Raw genomic sequence first — 16,795 nt, 5'->3', positions numbered from 1 at the left:
ATTTTTTTTTTTTTTAAAAATTCTTAGATGTGCACAGTGCAGGAAGGGAGACAAAAGCTGACACTCAGGTGTAACTTAGATGAAGTCTGAGCACCTCTTCACCTCCTTTACACTCCTGCCAGTCTTGAGCTCATCCTGAACAAAGACCAAGTAGGTCACAGAATGTCCTGGGTTGGAACAGACCCACAAGGCTCATTGAGTCCAACTCCTGGCCCTGCACACAACACCCCAAGTCCCACCCTGTGCCTGAGAGCATTATAACACAAAACTTCCCTCCCCCACAGAAAGGAACTGCAACTTCTAGATCACTTGGGTAATTTTGCTCCTGATCACTGGAATCTTCTCCTGCAGTTTGGTTTATGGAATATTATCCTTCTCCACATGATGTTATTTAGTCTATACCAGCAACAAATGAAATTGCTGTTACACAGTGGCTTAGCTGCTCTGAAGTTGTGCAGATATTTCTTTTTCCTTGCATATTCCAATTAAATAGAACACTTATCTTGGAGCAAAGCCTAAACCTGCTTGTTCTAGTACACAAACGTATGAAACATCAAACACAGTATTTAAATAAACTCTCATTTTTCCCTTCTATTTTCTACATTTCCCACAGTTTTATCTGGAACTAATGCACTAGATTTCTAGAAAGTTTCTTTTTGGGAGGAAAAAAAATTCACCATTGATCTCATGTGTTATTAAAGAAAAAAGCTAAAGCTGGGTTCAAAGGAAAATGCTCAAATTTGCTAAAAATGACAACTGTGAAACACAGACATGACTTCTGCTTAACAATGGAACACCTCCCATGTGGGAGCACTCTGTTTCTAAGGTGCAATTCATAAATCACAAAGTGAGTTCATCAATGTCATGTGCTAATGAGAAAGTCAGGAGTCACCCCATACCTTAACAGGCACCACTGCTGTCTGTACCATGTTCCTGAACCGCCCCACAGACGGGTCCACGTCCTCTGCAAAGCAAGAACAGGGATGCCTTCAGTGAGCACAACCAGAGAGCCTTCAGTGAGCACAACCAGAGATGCCTTCAGTGAGCACAACCAGAGAGCCTTCAGTGAGCACATGGCAAAAACCACCTCTGTGGGGTAAAGGAATCTATATCCCAGTAAGCAGAAGTGTGACCAAATAAAAGGAGGAACATCCAGTGGATTTGTCTCCAGGTGGCTCATCCTGGCTTTCCCTCAAATGGAGAATAGGATGAGTGGTTTGGGATCAGACAGGCTGGAGTTTGGGCTGAAAGCTGCTGGTGACAAGGCTCTGCATGTGCTAAAGGCACACACCTGGTCCCCAAAGTCCTTGGGGGGCCTTGAAGCAGGAGTCAGAAGCAATCAGTCTCTGAAAGTCTGGAAAAACTATCTTTTTTTTTGTGATGAGAATGATAGGTGTTTGCATTAGGATGTTTTGAGCACTGAACTGCATCACGTTATAAATCAAAATCGTTGTGCTGAGTGTCAAAGGAACCACCTCCACACTGTATTTCAAAATACCTGTTCATTAATTAGCTGCTCTTATTAACAGGAATATTATCCAAATAAAGTAAGATTGATAAGAATGCCATTAATACAGAACAGCTAAGGGAGAAAAAAAAGACTAATGTGGAATTGGATACATCTTCAAATGCATCGGTTTGAATGAGGATTAGGGATGACTTGGTTCACATGTGCAGAGAAGTAGCAAAAAGCTACTCTGAGCTAGAGACATCCCAGAGGCAACAGGTAAAGAAAGCATTGAAGGAGAGGTGAAAAACAGAGTAAGTTCTGTTCCCATTCTAAAGAGGCTCTAAAGAGGGCAAAAAATGTAAACCACCTTCCTCCTTTTGGACCCATGACATTTCTCCAGTATCTGACAGAGTACTGAACAATGAAGCTGAGTTTGATATCCCCATCCTGCTCAGAGCTTGCAGTTATTTTACAGGTAGAACAGAAAAAACAGAAAGAGGTCCCAGACTTCAGTGAGATGTGGTGGCAGCTTCTGTGAAACAGCAGATCCCAAATATTGACTGCCAAATTTATCTTCTCCTTATCCAAGTGCACCCATGAGGAATCCCTATGAGCACACTGGAAGGAGGTCCTGAGGGGCATCAGCTGAGGATTAAAGCAAGCTCCTTACCCGGATTGATGATCTCATCATCGTCACTGAACGTCACTCTGGAGTTCTTCCGTTTTCGCTTTGGCCTCTGGATGTCCAAGTTCCCTTCCTCAATGGTCAGTGTGGAGATCCTTTTGTTGTGGGCTGTATTAAACTCTGTCAGATTCTACAGCAAATTTAGAAACAAATGAAGTCTGATTTAATCACACGACTGTGCACATCAGAAGACCACAGGACATTGTTTAGTTTCAAGTTCACTGTTAGATTTATGAACCTGATGATCTTAAAGGTCTTTTCCACCTAAATGATTCCATGACTAAGCAAACAAGGGGGGAAGGCTGTCCTTGCTGGAAATGCCATCAAGGCAGTGTGCCATCATACTTGTGGTGTTTGTGAGGATCCCAAGGACGAGATGAGAATCTGACTCCAAGTTCTCAGAAGGCTGATTTATTATCTTATGATAATATATTAAAGAATGCTATACTAAAACTATACTAAAGAAAGAGAAAAGATACATCAGAAGGCTTGACAAGAATGAATAATAAAAACTCGTGACTCCTCAGAGCCTCGACACAGCTGGACCATCATTGGTCACTAAATTAAAACAATTCACATGCTGGATAAACAATCTCCAAATCACATTCAAAGCAGCAAAACAGGGAGAAGCTGAAGCTTCCCAGCTTCCCAGGAGAAGAAATCCCGTCAAAGGGATTTTTCAGAAAGTATCATGGTGACATATACTCACGTCCAGTTCTGTCTCCTCCTCTGGCAGCCCCAGCAAACCCTTCAGCTCCTCATCCTCACCACCCATCTTCTCATCCCCCTTCACTGCTGAGGGCAGCGTCTGCGGCTTCTCTCGCAGCGTGTACGCGCGCGTGGAGGCGCCGAAGGAAACCGTGGAGTCAATGGGGATCTGCTGGGGTTTGTGAGCTTCCAAACGGATGTGGCCCAAAAACGTGCCATGTGCTGAGGACATCAACATGCAAAACAGTCTGTTGAGCTTGGGATAAGGTATTCCAGTTCAAGTTTTGAGAATCTCAGGAACAGTAACAATTGTTCCAAGGTACAAGGCACTGAGGTACTGCTGAAAGCATCAGCTGTGTAGACCCACCATCTCACAAACTGAGATAACACACACCAGAAGTCCTGAAAAAATCACTGGAAATAAACTACAAACACCTTTTACCTTCTGTATTCCTGCAGATCCCAATGTACTGTTTGGACAGTGCAAAAAAAACACTTGACAGGTTTTAGACCTTGGGAAATCACCCTCAAAAGACAAGGCTTCACTAAAATTGTGACGGGAAGGTCAAGACACTTTCCTCCTCTCTTTTGGCCTTTTACAAGTTAGAAATGCTTGAAACACCCAGTGAGGCAGCTGTAGGCTGACTGGAGCAAACATTCCTTTGCCCTAACCCTTGTCTTTCCCTACAATGCAAATTCAAATTATATCCATTTGCCCACAGTGCAGACAACAATGGAAAGGGAAAAAGTGTCTCAGATTCAGAATGTTTAAGCACTGAAGTATAGCTCTTCTGTCTGGTTAAATGCCACACTACTTACTGCTGTTCAGATCTATGAGGAAAACCCTCTTGAGATGTTTGTGATAGACCAAGGCAGCATGGACCCGAGAGCAAGACTGGTGGTCAATGGTAAAATCACACAGATCAGGATTTCTCCCAAAGAGATAGTATTTCTTCTCATCAATGATGAGTTTCTGAGGTAGAATATCAAACAGAGAAGCATATTAGACTCCTAGAATCTTTTGGATCTTCCTGAAAAAAATTCAAGAACATGAATAAATAGAGCAAATTCAAGACAAAGCATCAACAGCTCATCAATATTTCAGTTTAGTCTGGCACTGTTAAACACATAAACTCAAGTCTGCTCTTTATAAAATCAGAACAGCTGAATATGGGAGAGTCCCAGTTATTCACTTCTTTAGCAGCCAACACTGGACATTCTGGGGGACAGCACTCTTCAAAGCATTAGACTACCTCACACAGGAGATTTTCTCTGACATCTGCTCCCAGAGATTTTAACACATTCCTTGACGGATGAACTCAGGCTTTGTCTAAGACAGGAACCCGTGCTTGGTGATCTCCAGTCTGATACAGGACATCAAAATTATACTTCTGTAGAGAAATGGGCCTACAGGAGATTTCAGACCTCTGGTATAAAGGGGCAAAACTATACTGAGTATGTGCTGTGATCTGAATCCGTATTAGTCTATTAAAGTAAACCATTAATTTCAGGTATTTCTTCTTTATTGATCCTAGTTCTAATATCTTCTTTAAAAAATATCGCACAACTCTTAATATTAGTTATATAAACATCTAAATAAAGTGAGGGACATGTTGACCAAGTCCTACAGTATTTCTGTTACCAGATGGTGTTGTTAAAGGAATCCTTGCAGCACCTGAATGCTGCAGTACCGAGCAGGGCATGTGCAGAACCTTCTCACTGCATCCCAAGAACTTCATCTAATCTGTAATTTCCTGCTCCAGCTGCACAAGGCAAAGGCTGCCTGCACATCACATATCTGTTCACAGGCTTCTCCTGCCTTTGAAACATTTACCAAAGCCCACAGGTTTCAATAGCATCATCCAGGGAATGCTGACACATCTTCCACTGAAAAACCCACATGTTGGTTCAGGAGAGCACTGCTTCCAAGAGATGGTCTGAGATGAACTAACATTCTGCCTGCTTGAGCACCTGGATTTCTCCCCTGCCTCCCTGCATTCCCAGCTATTCAATCCTCTCCTCTATCCCACTGCCACATGTGTGAGCAAAGCTTTTGGCTTGCAAAGCCTTTTTTTCCCTGTGTTCATCTCCCCTCATTTGGGTGGGCTGGATCAGTCTGCCTTTGGCACGTCCCAGCAGCTCCACTGGATTCCAGGCACTGGGTGGGTGATGCCAAGGATCTCCCTCTCTGGCAGCAGCATTCCAGCCAAGCAGATGTTTGCTCCTCCCTTTGCCAGGTACAAACCAGTTACAGCTCAGCTCCAAGCAGCCAGTGTGTGGCCAGGCCCAGGGGGCTGGGGGATTCCTGAGCTGTCAGATGACACAAGGAGCACCCACAGTCACTGGCTCTGGGGCACCACCAAGTCATACAGAAAATAAGGAGACAGACTGGAACAAGATGCAGTATTTATACTCCCCTGCTTCACCTGTGAGGACAAAAATCCCATCATGGACCTCAGCTTCTACTGCAGATCACCTTGCCAATCACATCTATTCACCTACCTAGCAACTCTGTTTTTAGCACTGCTACAGTCACGTGTCACTTCCCTGCTGTTTTCTTTTTCCTGATTTTTCCCCCCATACAGATGCTGTATATTTTCCATGTTGGATTTTCCAGCATTCTACTGAATATCTGTCAGCCCCCATGCTGCAAGTTCTCATCATTTGGTATTCAGTAACAAGCATTTATTTCTGCATGTTTAAAAGAATTAACTGAACAACCTGACTCCACACTTGTATGCATCATGACAATTTTATGATTGATTGGTCCCTTAGATAATACTCTGTTAAATGTCTTATTTCCCCCCCAACCCAAGGTATACAATTAAAGCATCAGTTCATGACAGCAACTGCTTTGTGAAATCTACTGACTAACATATTTTGGCCTGCCATCTTAAAAAAAGAGCATTTAGGTGATCAAGGTGTGCATATTTATCAGCTCTGACACCCACTACTAAACCAAGTAACTTCTAAACCTCTGGCCAGTTTCAACCAGCACTACAAGATTATTAAATTTCAAGCAATTCTGTGGAAACAAACAGCTAGATAGAATGATAGTTCCATCAATCCCCTCAGTGATACACAGGCTGGCAGAAAATCCCAGAGTGCCAATACTTAGATTTCAACCCCCAAAAAAATCTTTGTGAGTCCACACCTCATTTAATAAGGCAGCAATGAGAGCTCAATTGGCAATTCACCTGTAAGGACATGGTCTATTGACAAATGAAGTGCAAATGCAAAATGCAAGTGATTTTCCTCCAACTGAGAGATGTAAAACATGCAGGTGTCTCCCCTGAATTGGTTTGTCTGGGGCAGAGCAATGCATCTCAAAGCCTCAGAATATTCAGATTCAAACCATGAGAAATCACTATATTGAGTTTATTGGGTTCTGCTCTCACCTGGCCACTTTATCAGCACTTTCTGTCTCTTCACAAATGCTGGTTTTCACAAGACCTCCAATTAACCAGAAAGTATAAGCCACAGATGAAGAGTTTAAACTAGGATGTAGTCTCCTCAATCCTTTGTGGTAGAATTTTATTTCATTTTTTAATTCCACCTGCAAACAGACCCCTCCACTTCCTCCCTGAAAGCTCTACATGTCAGTGTGCCTTTGTGAGGCTTCTCCTTGCATTTCTTGACCATAATTTCATGAGTCTTACTGGTATTTTCCCTTAAGATTAGAGTTGTTTCATCCAGCTATTGATCCAAGAACACCATAACTGTTTGTTACATCACATCTTTTGAGGAACCCTAATTAGGTTTTCTGGGGATTTAATTTCCCAGCATTGGATTTATAGCCCATATTCTGCAATTCCTTACTCATTTGGTCTAGCACTCTGACTCTTCCCATGCTCAACACCTTTGCACTAGTGAATTCCATGATTCCACACTCTGAAAAAAGATGAGTATTAACTTTTCCTTTTATTGCAAATTTGAAAGTAAGTCTTATATAAACACAGCTCTGATACCAAGTGGAAGCTGAATTATTCCTCCACAAACACTGATCAGCTCTGCAAGCAGTTACCTCACAATTTCAGTTTCCATAAAAACTGATCAAACCATTTCTCATTCTTGCCCACGACTGAAACCAAAAGCATCCTTTAAGTTTTCATCTGCACCAGTTACACACAAACAATACTGCCCTGACTGGGCAGCACTTCCAAGAGATTTTGCAAAGACACAAACTCATGGAAGTTACTGCAATAAATCATCAACAGAGAAGATAATTTTATTGCCTTTAATTCAAGACAACGTTTCCAAAACGTTCTGTGCCTCTGAGCTATAACCCAGTGTCTTTCTTCACACACTGAGCTTAAACACTGCATGGCTTGTTTTGCTGTTGCACTTTGCAGACCCAGCAATCACAGGGTGACCCTCAGGCCTCTGCACGAGGCTGGGACACTGATGGCTCGGTTAGTATCAAGTGCTCAACGACCCACAAGATTTAACAATGCTCCTCCTTGGTTATTGCTGGCTACCAGAAAAGACAAAACTGAAAAACTCTCTGCCACCTGTACTGAACAGGGAGACACAAGGATGGCATCCAAGCACTGTTTAGCTCAATGCTAGAGGATCTTGCAAGAATCTTTAAATTAGTGGAACTTGCTGGCAATGGTGCCTACCAGCAGCAGTTTTTCCTTCTGGACAGAGAACAGAAGGAGCTGCGGAAAACATGTGAGGGAAAACACCATGGTGGCACCAAGGGCAGGGGAGAAGGAGGGGGAGGAGGTGCTCCAGGTGCTGGAGCTGAGATTCCTCTGCAGGCTGTGGTGAGACCATGGTGAAACATGGTGCCCCTGTAATCCATGAAGTCCATGGGGGATGCACAGATCCACCCACAGTCCCTGGGGATCCAGGGGGATGCAGAGATCCACCTGCAGCCCCTGGGGATCCATGGGGGATGCACAGATCCACCCACAGTCCCTGGGGATCCAGGGGGATGCAGAGATCCCACAGCCCCTGGGGATCCAGGGGGATGCAGAGATCCCACAGCCCCTGGGGATCCAGGGGGATGCAGAGATCCCACAGCCCCTGGGGATCCAGGGGGATGCAGAGATCCCACAGCCCCTGGGGATCCAGGGGGATGCAGAGATCCCACAGCCCCTGGGGATCCAGGGGGATGCAGAGATCCCACAGCCCATGGGAAAAGGGCTCACACTGGAGCAGGTGGATGCCAGAGAAAGCTGTGATCCAGTGAATGGAGAGAGAGGGCCTTTTGCTTCCAAACTAGCACAGCCCAGCCTTAAAAGACTGCACCCCATGGATGAGTGACCCACACCACAGCAGTTTTGGGAAGAGTGTTTGCCCCTGGGAGGGACCCCATGGCACAGTAGAGAAAAGACTCCTCTCCCTGAGCAAACAGAAGATCTCAGGTGATGAGCTGACCAAAACCCCCACACCCTCACCAACTCTTCCTGCGCTCTCAGTGGGAAAGAGGGAGGGGCTGGGGAAAAAAAAAGGTGTTTTAAAGGCTTATTTTACTTCTCATTATCCTCCTCTGACTCTGTTGATAATACATTTACTTTATACCTTTAAATCTGAACCTGTTTTGCCCTTAGAGTGGTTTTTTTTCTCCCAACCCTTATTTCAACTCATGAGCCCTTCATTAATTTTTCCCCCTCTCCTCTGCCCAGCTGTAGCAGGAGAGGATAAGTGAATGACTTTTGTGCCTGGCATTTGGCCAGTATCAAACCACTACACCCAGAAACATTTCTGTTTCAGTCAGCTTCAAGTTAGGAGTCTCTCCACACTGAAATACATTCACTGGTTTGGGTTCTCTCTGTCAACAATGGTAAAGAGATTTTATTTTTTACTTTTAGTGTGATATAAGACAAAATATGAAACAGAGAATGAGGTGGTGCTGTAATAAAAATAACTTGCTGTATCTGTGCTGATCACAACACTGTTCATAGATCCTGAATGTGGGAGGAAAAATCAAATCAAACTGTATTTTATACTGTAGGACAGAGCAGCACTCTTGCAAAATACTGGATGCCTGGGTAATCTGACTGTAATGCAAAATAAAAAAATTAACTGACCAGACAGGTTTCTCAAACAAGCAGTACAAAGGGAAGAGGTTTAACTGATGGGAGCCCTGCATGGCACGAGGCTGCCTTGCACAGACAAGGGAAAAGTCACTTCATTCATTGTTTCAGAGGGAAAAAAAATGATTTGAAGATAACGAATACATGAGAGAAAGGAAATACTTATGAGTAAGTGTGGAAAATGACAGGGAATGTTCTGCTGCTGGTGCCTACGTACATGATACACCAAATCCATCAAACCCTACTTCCATACCTCAATGAGTTTGTCTCCTTTGACTACATCCAGATGTAAGCCAGGTGGTGGTTTCCCTGCCCTGAAAAGAAAAGGAAAAATATAGTATCAAAACATTTAATAAAAATTTTATTAGTATTAGAGCTGCTTGAGCTGCAGACCAAACCTACACAAATGTAAGCAGAAGTATTTTGGGGAAAATATGAAAATCTCATAATTTTCTTTTCCCTGCAGATTCCTTCTGACAACACAGAAACCAGGACTTTTTATGGTAAGAGTGAAGGTAACAGGACATGAAGCATCTCAAGCTTTACCTCTCCAGGAGAAAACCTCTGATTTACACAATTATCAGAGCAAGTCCTGAGAGCACATGGTAAGAGGTAGGCAACTAGAGATGGGGACAGGCTGGGACTGTTTGCTGAAGAGCTCTGTTTCCTCATGTCACTCTCAAAACATCAATCTCTACCCTTGGCTGCTGAGAGGAATAGAAACTTCTACCACCCTTCCCCTCTAGGATGGTGATGGCAAAAACCTCAAAGGGGCTCTGCACACTCCTGCAGTATTACATACACAGTGCTGGGCAATAGCCAGTGCTCCTCCACACTCACCTGTGATCACAACACAGGGAACACAGGACAGGCTGCAGTCCTAGAGGGACCCTTTGGCAGCACGGTCCTGCCACACCACATTCCACACAAAGAGCAGCCCCACTGCTCCTGCTCACCTCCTGGAGCAGACTCACCTGTCAGCAGTGCCATTCCCACCTGGCAGAGGGAGCACAGAGGCCTGAGGGACTCAGCAGATCACAGCAAGACAAGGCCAGCACAGGGGTGAGCTCAGGGGGTAGCAGGAACATACTGGGCACCTACAGTGCTCCAAGCCAGGACCCTGCTGTGCCACCTGCACCACACAGGATCCCTTGAATCTTGGCAGCAAAGGATCTTTTTCTGCTCAGATATCTCAGAATCTGCATCTCTAGGACTTCCTCACAGGTAACATCTCTGCTGCTTGTCTCTAAGGCTGGACCAGCTTTCCAGGCAGCAGCAGTGACCTAGTTCTTGGCTGCACTGCTGCCCTGCTGAGGAACTCTGCAGAGATCATGTTCCCATTCTGCTCAGTGCATGAGGCAGCCCAGGGAACAGTGACAATGGGCAGTGATGTTCTTAGGGTGGCTGGAGAAGAAAGAAAGGTCACTGGTAGCTGAAGTTGTTTGAAGGGGTTAAAAACAGATGTTCATGTTTTTGGGGTGTGCCTTACATTTATTAGTTTCTTCTGTGCTGCAAGGTCAGCTCCCCTCAGTAATTTCATGTAATAACACAGTCTTCTGTTATTTCTACTTCACTTCTTTCCCAGGCATTTTCCTTTCTTGTTTCCAATCCATTACACCAGCCTGCCCAGATCTCTCTGCCCTTTCTGAGTTGACCACTTGGGACTTTCACAAGCTTTCTTGTCAGGCCCTTCTCAAAGACTGTGAATACACCACCCTAACAAGTATATGGTTAATACTGACTCCTGTTGTTTCAGATGAACAAAGAGCAGCAGCAAAAGCAGAGGATGCTAAACTCCAGTACAAGTGGTAACTTCACCAGATGAGATGGGATTATGGTGATGTAGGGCACAGACCAGCAAGCAGAAATGCTCCCAAAGGTGGGACACAGTCTGTGTGATGAGCTGCAGTCCCTCCAGCACAGGCAGGGAAGCTCCTCCTCTTAGGTACTGCTTGAGCCACCTACAGCCAGGCTACACCTGAGCACTGCTGTCTGCCCCTGTGCTCCCTGCACATCTCAGTGCTCAGTTTTCACTGGAACACAGGTTCCTTTCATGGATTCCTGTCTACTTCTCAGTATTCCCTCTTTCTGCCTCTGAGCACTGGAAAACTTGTTTTCCCCCCTTCCTCTGAAATTACCAAGTTCTGGTTTCTCTGCAACCCAACTTTTGGCAATTTTCACACACCAGCCTTGCTCTGATCAAACAACAGCTACTTCCCCAATTTTTTTTTTCTCCTTCCAAATAGGTAAACCTTTCAACAAATTCATTCTACAAGTCTCCTTCTTACTCAGTCTGGCCTCTACTTTTCCTTTCAGTGATCTCTTCCTGGATACTCAATGGTCAGCCTGTCTAACACATTTTAGCAACTCCCTCCCTGAACTTGTCAGGTCACAGGAGAGCCCCCAGCAGCTCCAGCACAGCTGAATCCTGTCTGATGGTCTTGTTTTGCTATATACCAGCTCTGCTTTTTCACTGCCCCCTCTACTTTTAGTTTCATTCTTGCTCTTATTTTTACTCTGCCTCTACCCTCAACTTTATTTTCAACAGATAAACCAAGCTCGGCAGTATTACAAGGCAGTGCCTTCAGCTGTCAATTAAAGTGCTAGAAAAATCTACCTATTCTCTGGCTTCTTTTGGACTGTAGAGAATCCTTTGTAGGCAGTATTTCCCCCTTCTATCTATTCCTGCATAACACTGAACACAGGAAGGTTGTAAATACTGATTATGATACCATGAAAACAAATTCAAAGAAGTAATTTCTGATAGAAAACTACTTTGGAACATTTTAAGTCAATGTCACAGCTCAGGTTGCCCAAGTTAGATACCCTGAAAAGCCTTTTAATGAGAAAAAGTAGAAAGATTGTTCAGTTTTATATTCAAAACTAATTGGCTCCACAGCCACCAAAGATCAGAAGAATTTGGATTTGGAAGTATCAGTCACCCTTCACATGCTCTGCCCCATCAGACCTCTCACCTCATGGATCAAGGGGTAAAACATGAAAGGATATCTCTTGCACAAATCTCCTAGAAGAAAGTGTCAGAAAGCTGGCCTTACGCTGTTACAGGAGAGCAGTTTTTTCCCCATTTTATGCCCAATGTTAAAAAAGTCCTTTTCCACTAAACTAATTCCACTAAGTGCCAAAATATCCACTAAACTAATTTTCCTACACTGTTCTGAAGGGTGAAGAATTACTTGAGGTCAGCAGATTGTCCTCTCTACAGAACACAAAGAGCCCTTAGCACTGCCCAAGGCCAAAACTCTCCTATCACAACTTGGCTCCAGCACAATGCTTGTGCTTGAAAATGAGAAAAAAGCAATTTCTTTTCCAGATGGTGCATCACAGTCCCCAGTGCCTCCCCAGGGCAGCATCCTGCAAGTGACCTACCTGAAAATAACACCTGCAAATGCACTGAGTGTGGTGGTCACTAGTTGAGTGAGTTTGACTGAGACCCAGGATGCTCTGACTGTCTCCTGCATCCTGAAACTCCTGGGGGGGATGTGAAGCCTTCCAGAGAATTAACAGAGCTGACTGGCAAGGAGAACAGGAGCATTCCCAGCTTGGGATTCCCCACAGCAGCTGCACACGTGCATTTGCTGGCCTTACAGAAGACATCAACTGCTTACAATGATCAGCAGTTAAATATTTACAAGGGATACCAATGAACAAAACCAGGTTCCAGCACAGATTTTTAAAAGATCTAAATAACTACAAGCAAAGAAATCTTTCTTCTGTACTAGAAACAGAAAACTGTGTTTCCTTACTTTCTCCACCTCATGCTCCACAGGCCAGGCCATGTCTCTGTAACAAAGATAAAGCATTTTGGAAAAGAAGGACAAGGCCATTAGCACTTTGGAATGTGCCAAGTAAGAGAACTGAAGTTTTACAAATCAGGATCTCTTCTACAGTGCAGATTCAATGCTGACATGCCAGCAGGGTTATAATATCTATATCCAGCTGAAACTAAGCAGCCTGACTGATGTAAAACACTACAAGAAATCTGGAATTGTTGCAATTAAGGAGATAGATAGCACAGTCATAATTCTATTGTGTTACTTTAAAATTAGGTCAATTATTTGGGTTTCTAAACAGGGACTCAGAAGCTAAATTTAGCCACTTCCTAAAAATCATGGCCTCTGTGACTCATGTACACACCTTCATGCCCAATTTCAAGGACAGGGTGGAATTTGCAGAGCTCTGGAGCTCATACTCTCCAGAAATCTGTGTAAAAGCATCACCAGAAATAGCCAGCTCTTGGCCAAAGAGACTAAAGAGAAACAATTTGTGCCTTCAAACAAACTATTCCTAATGTGTGTTCATTCCAGGACAAACCTGACATCCCCACAAGTGATGTGTCAAAGAGAATAAAGAAAGAGTCACAATTCCAAATACAAGTTACACTGGGACAAAAGGACAGGCAGGCAGTATCCACTAAACATCTGATGGTCACTTTGAAACTATACACCAGATAACCTGTACCTCAGAGAAATCACTTTTACTACCTAAAGCCAGCTCAGAAGGTTTGCAAAAGCCTTTATCAAACTAAGATGTGTAATTGCTACCTAAAGACATTTTCTGATTTCATGGAATGGCTAAATTGCAATCTACAGGAAGTATTGGCACCCTCTTTATGCCAACTGTAAATGCACAGCCCAAATCTTGGCTAACATGTACACAGGAGTTACAGTACATGCAGAAACATGTTCTGGCATCAGCAAGGTGGCAACCACTGCTTTTCATCTGTCTTAAGTTTAGCTGCTGGAAACACAAGGAAAGAAAGAAAGAATAAATATTGTATGGATTATGAAGAAGCAACCTATAACAACAAAAAACTAAATCAAAGCCACAACTACATTGGATGAAAAGTGGGAATTTCAGTGCAGAAGTTTTTTCTGGAAATGGGGTACTCAGATACTATCCAAATTATGGAAGAAGAGGTAAAATGATAGAGGCAAACCTCAAAACAACTTAAAGGCAAGGAAAAAAACCTACTCCTTTTGATTATATCTAAGATGTATTTCTCATATGATTGGTGTTCACAGGCCCCAGCCAGCTTTCCTTAGAGGCAGGAACATAAATAGATGGGCAAAGACTGTGATTTTGATTTTAATAGAGGTTGAGGAGACTGAAGATTATTCACTACAGAGGAATCTGCTTCTGACTGTGAAGACTTTGCAACTCCATGCTCTTGGTCACCCAAAACTCTTGGAATGAAGCCCTACAATGCTGCCTGTACAGGAGACTTTTTGGTGCTTGTGCAGGACCAGGCTTCCTGCAGGGTATCTTTATATCCTCTGAAATCAAAGCTTTGAGTAACACCACTGCTGGTCCAAGCCTGCTCCTGCAAACCACCTCCAGGCTGGAGAATCCTAGCTGGGAAAGGCCCAGACTGGTTCCACATCACTGTGCACTCTTTGGTTGGCTCTGAAAGGAACAAATCCTTTAAAACCATGAGCTGGAAGCTGCAGCTCAGCAGATGTCAGCAGAAGGCATCCAGAGCTTTAGCATGAAACATACTCTCCTTGTTTAGCAGAACAGACAAATTACCAGAATAAATAAATGCACCTGGCAGGAGAGCTCCTCACTTCCAAGGGGTGAGGCCATGGTTGTCAGCACTCAGCACCACCCAACACTTCCCATTTTGGGTTCACTGCTCAGAACACAAACACTGGGGCTGGAAGCTCTCCAGGCTGCCTTCCTGCTAGCTCACTTTTTAATTTTTCCTCTTTTGAAACAGGTTTTGGGTTTCAAAAGCAGCATTAAGGAAAAACACAAAGCTTTCACTGGTGTTAGCTGCCATGTCTGCATGTGCCAACTGGACAAGATGAAATTGTCTCGGGCACTCCTTTACTTCACAGCTACAACCACACAAAAAATGGTCCCTAAAACCATCACAATGTGCAAACATACAACAGAGTCCAAGAGAAAATAAAGTTTCCTTACAACGTACAAGGGAACAGTCCAGAGAGGAACTCTGCTGTACCCAAGAACTATTCTGGAATATTACTGTAAAAGGACATTCAGGTTGCAATAAGTGAATTACAAAAAAAACTTAAAAATGTGAGAACAGAACACGACCTGGCACCCAAACATGTCCCCCTGACCCCTGGGTTTGGATCATCTCCCAGATCCCACCTCATTTCTTATCCAGCACAACAGATTGTGCTTCAGAACCAAACCAGGGCAGGGACACAGGGACACTCTCTGTCAGACCCTGCTAAAGACACAAACCAGGTACCTGAAGAGGCCCTCACAGTTACAGGTGTTACAGTCCTCTCCTCCAGATGGGATTTCTTTTGGAATTCTTCTGCAATAACATGCAAGCCACTGAGACTGAGCATTTTACAAGCTGTGTTTCCCCAGCTCCTCCCTCCACAGCTTTCAAAGGTACAAGTCATTCCAATTTACCATGGAATATATAAGCATATTGTGGTTTTTGTGTACAAAAACACTAGGGGGAAAAAATGGATGATACTTCAAATTTCAAGCTGAATATCCAGAATAATCTTTGGCTTTATCTGGTTTATTGTGTCATCATCTCATGGAACACCATCCTGTCTCGTGTAGATGTTTATTACTGTGTATGTTCAACACAAATAAGACCCTAAAATGCAATTCTCTTCCATGAGAAGGTGAAATGGCTTCACCAACTAAAGCAGGCACTTAAAAACCAGCTCTAAATTACAACACATCAGCACTGTCACAAAGCACTGAGAGCTACAACACAGCGGGGTGAGCAGGGACAGCCTGGGCTCTGCGGGGACAGGCAGGGCTGGACCACACAACCCCAGCTCTCAGGTGCCGTGGGCTGCTTGTGGGATTTAAAACACCACAGTACCCATCCCAGAGCTGCTGTACCCATCCCATCCCAGAGCTGCTGTCCTCCTGTACCCATCCCAGAGCTCCTGTACCCATCCCAGAGCTGCTGTACCCATCCCATCCCAGAGCTCCGTACCCATCCCAATGCTCCTGTACTAATCCCAGAGCTCCTGTACCCATCCCAGAGCTGCTGTACCCATCCCATCCCAGAGCTGCTGTACTCCTGTACCCATCCCATCCCATCGCTCCAGTACCCTACCCATCCCATCCCAGTGATCCAGTACCCTACCCGTCCCATCCCATCCCATCCCATCCCAGAGCTCCTGTACCCATCCTATTCCATCCCATCGCTCCGGCACCCATCCCATCCCAGTGCTCCAGTACCCATCCCATCCCATCCCATCCCATCCCATCCCTCCGGCACCCAAAGGAGGCAGGAGAGCCACGATCTCTTCAGCGACGATCAAACCACAGAACAAATGAACAAGGGCACGCTGACGGCAAGCTCTGCTCCCGGCAGGAGGGCGAGGCAGGAGCTTTTCGGGGCTCCCTTCACCGCGGGCTCTCCCGCCCCTAACCCAGCGCAAGGCACGGTGCCGGTGCCGCTCCTGCAGCACGCCACTCAGCCCTGGCTCCTGACCTCAAGCTAATAAAAACCCCAGCCTAGTTTCAAGCTGACGGATCTCCCGTACCGGACACACCCCCTGAGCAGGATATTTAATTCCTACCGCAGCACGGATTCTGTCTGAGCTCTTGGGAAAAGCCTCGGCACCCTTGAGAGGCCCCGGGCCCCTCGCGGCGCTGTCGAAGGCGGCACCCGAGGGTCGCGCCCGGACCCCGCCGGCCCGGCCAGCACTCTGCGGCCCCGGGGAGCGCGGCCCCGCGCCCCTCATGGCCCTCATGCCCCTCGGCCGCTCACCAGCTCGGGCACTCGAACAGGGACCCGCCGCCCGCCGGCGCCGCGCTCGCCGCCATCTTGGCTCTGCCCCATTCAGCCGCCGCGGGGCACCATGGGAGGCACGGACGGGCGCGCGGCGATCCCGGCGTGCCCCGCGCGCCGCCGGCGGGGGGCGGCCTGGGCGGGGCCTG

General features: G+C 45.3%; 1 protein-coding gene and 1 non-coding gene across 2 annotated transcripts; both read right to left on the bottom strand.

Annotated features, from left to right (window-relative positions):
* Window positions 1-75: 75 nt before the first annotated feature.
* Window positions 76-16,599, bottom strand: PPP1R8 (protein phosphatase 1 regulatory subunit 8). The gene is made up of 6 exons (XM_041479136.1): window positions 16,435-16,599; window positions 3,663-3,816; window positions 2,845-3,065; window positions 2,121-2,265; window positions 900-964; window positions 76-135 (listed from the first exon to the last, which is right to left on the bottom strand). The coding sequence occupies exons 1-6, from the start codon at window positions 16,597-16,599 to the stop codon at window positions 76-78; spliced, it is 810 nt and encodes a 269-aa protein (XP_041335070.1).
* On the bottom strand, window positions 7,108-7,272 carry LOC121360035. Its single transcript, XR_005956128.1, has one exon.
* Window positions 16,600-16,795: the final 196 nt, after the last annotated feature.

Source organism: Pyrgilauda ruficollis, unplaced genomic scaffold, assembly GCF_017590135.1.
Source record: "Pyrgilauda ruficollis isolate IOZ18807 unplaced genomic scaffold, ASM1759013v1 scaffold48, whole genome shotgun sequence".
In the NCBI taxonomy this organism is placed as follows: Eukaryota; Metazoa; Chordata; class Aves; order Passeriformes; family Passeridae; genus Pyrgilauda; species Pyrgilauda ruficollis.
The sequence above is the reverse complement of the archived record's forward strand: the minus strand, read 5'-3'. Positions and strand labels throughout refer to the sequence as shown.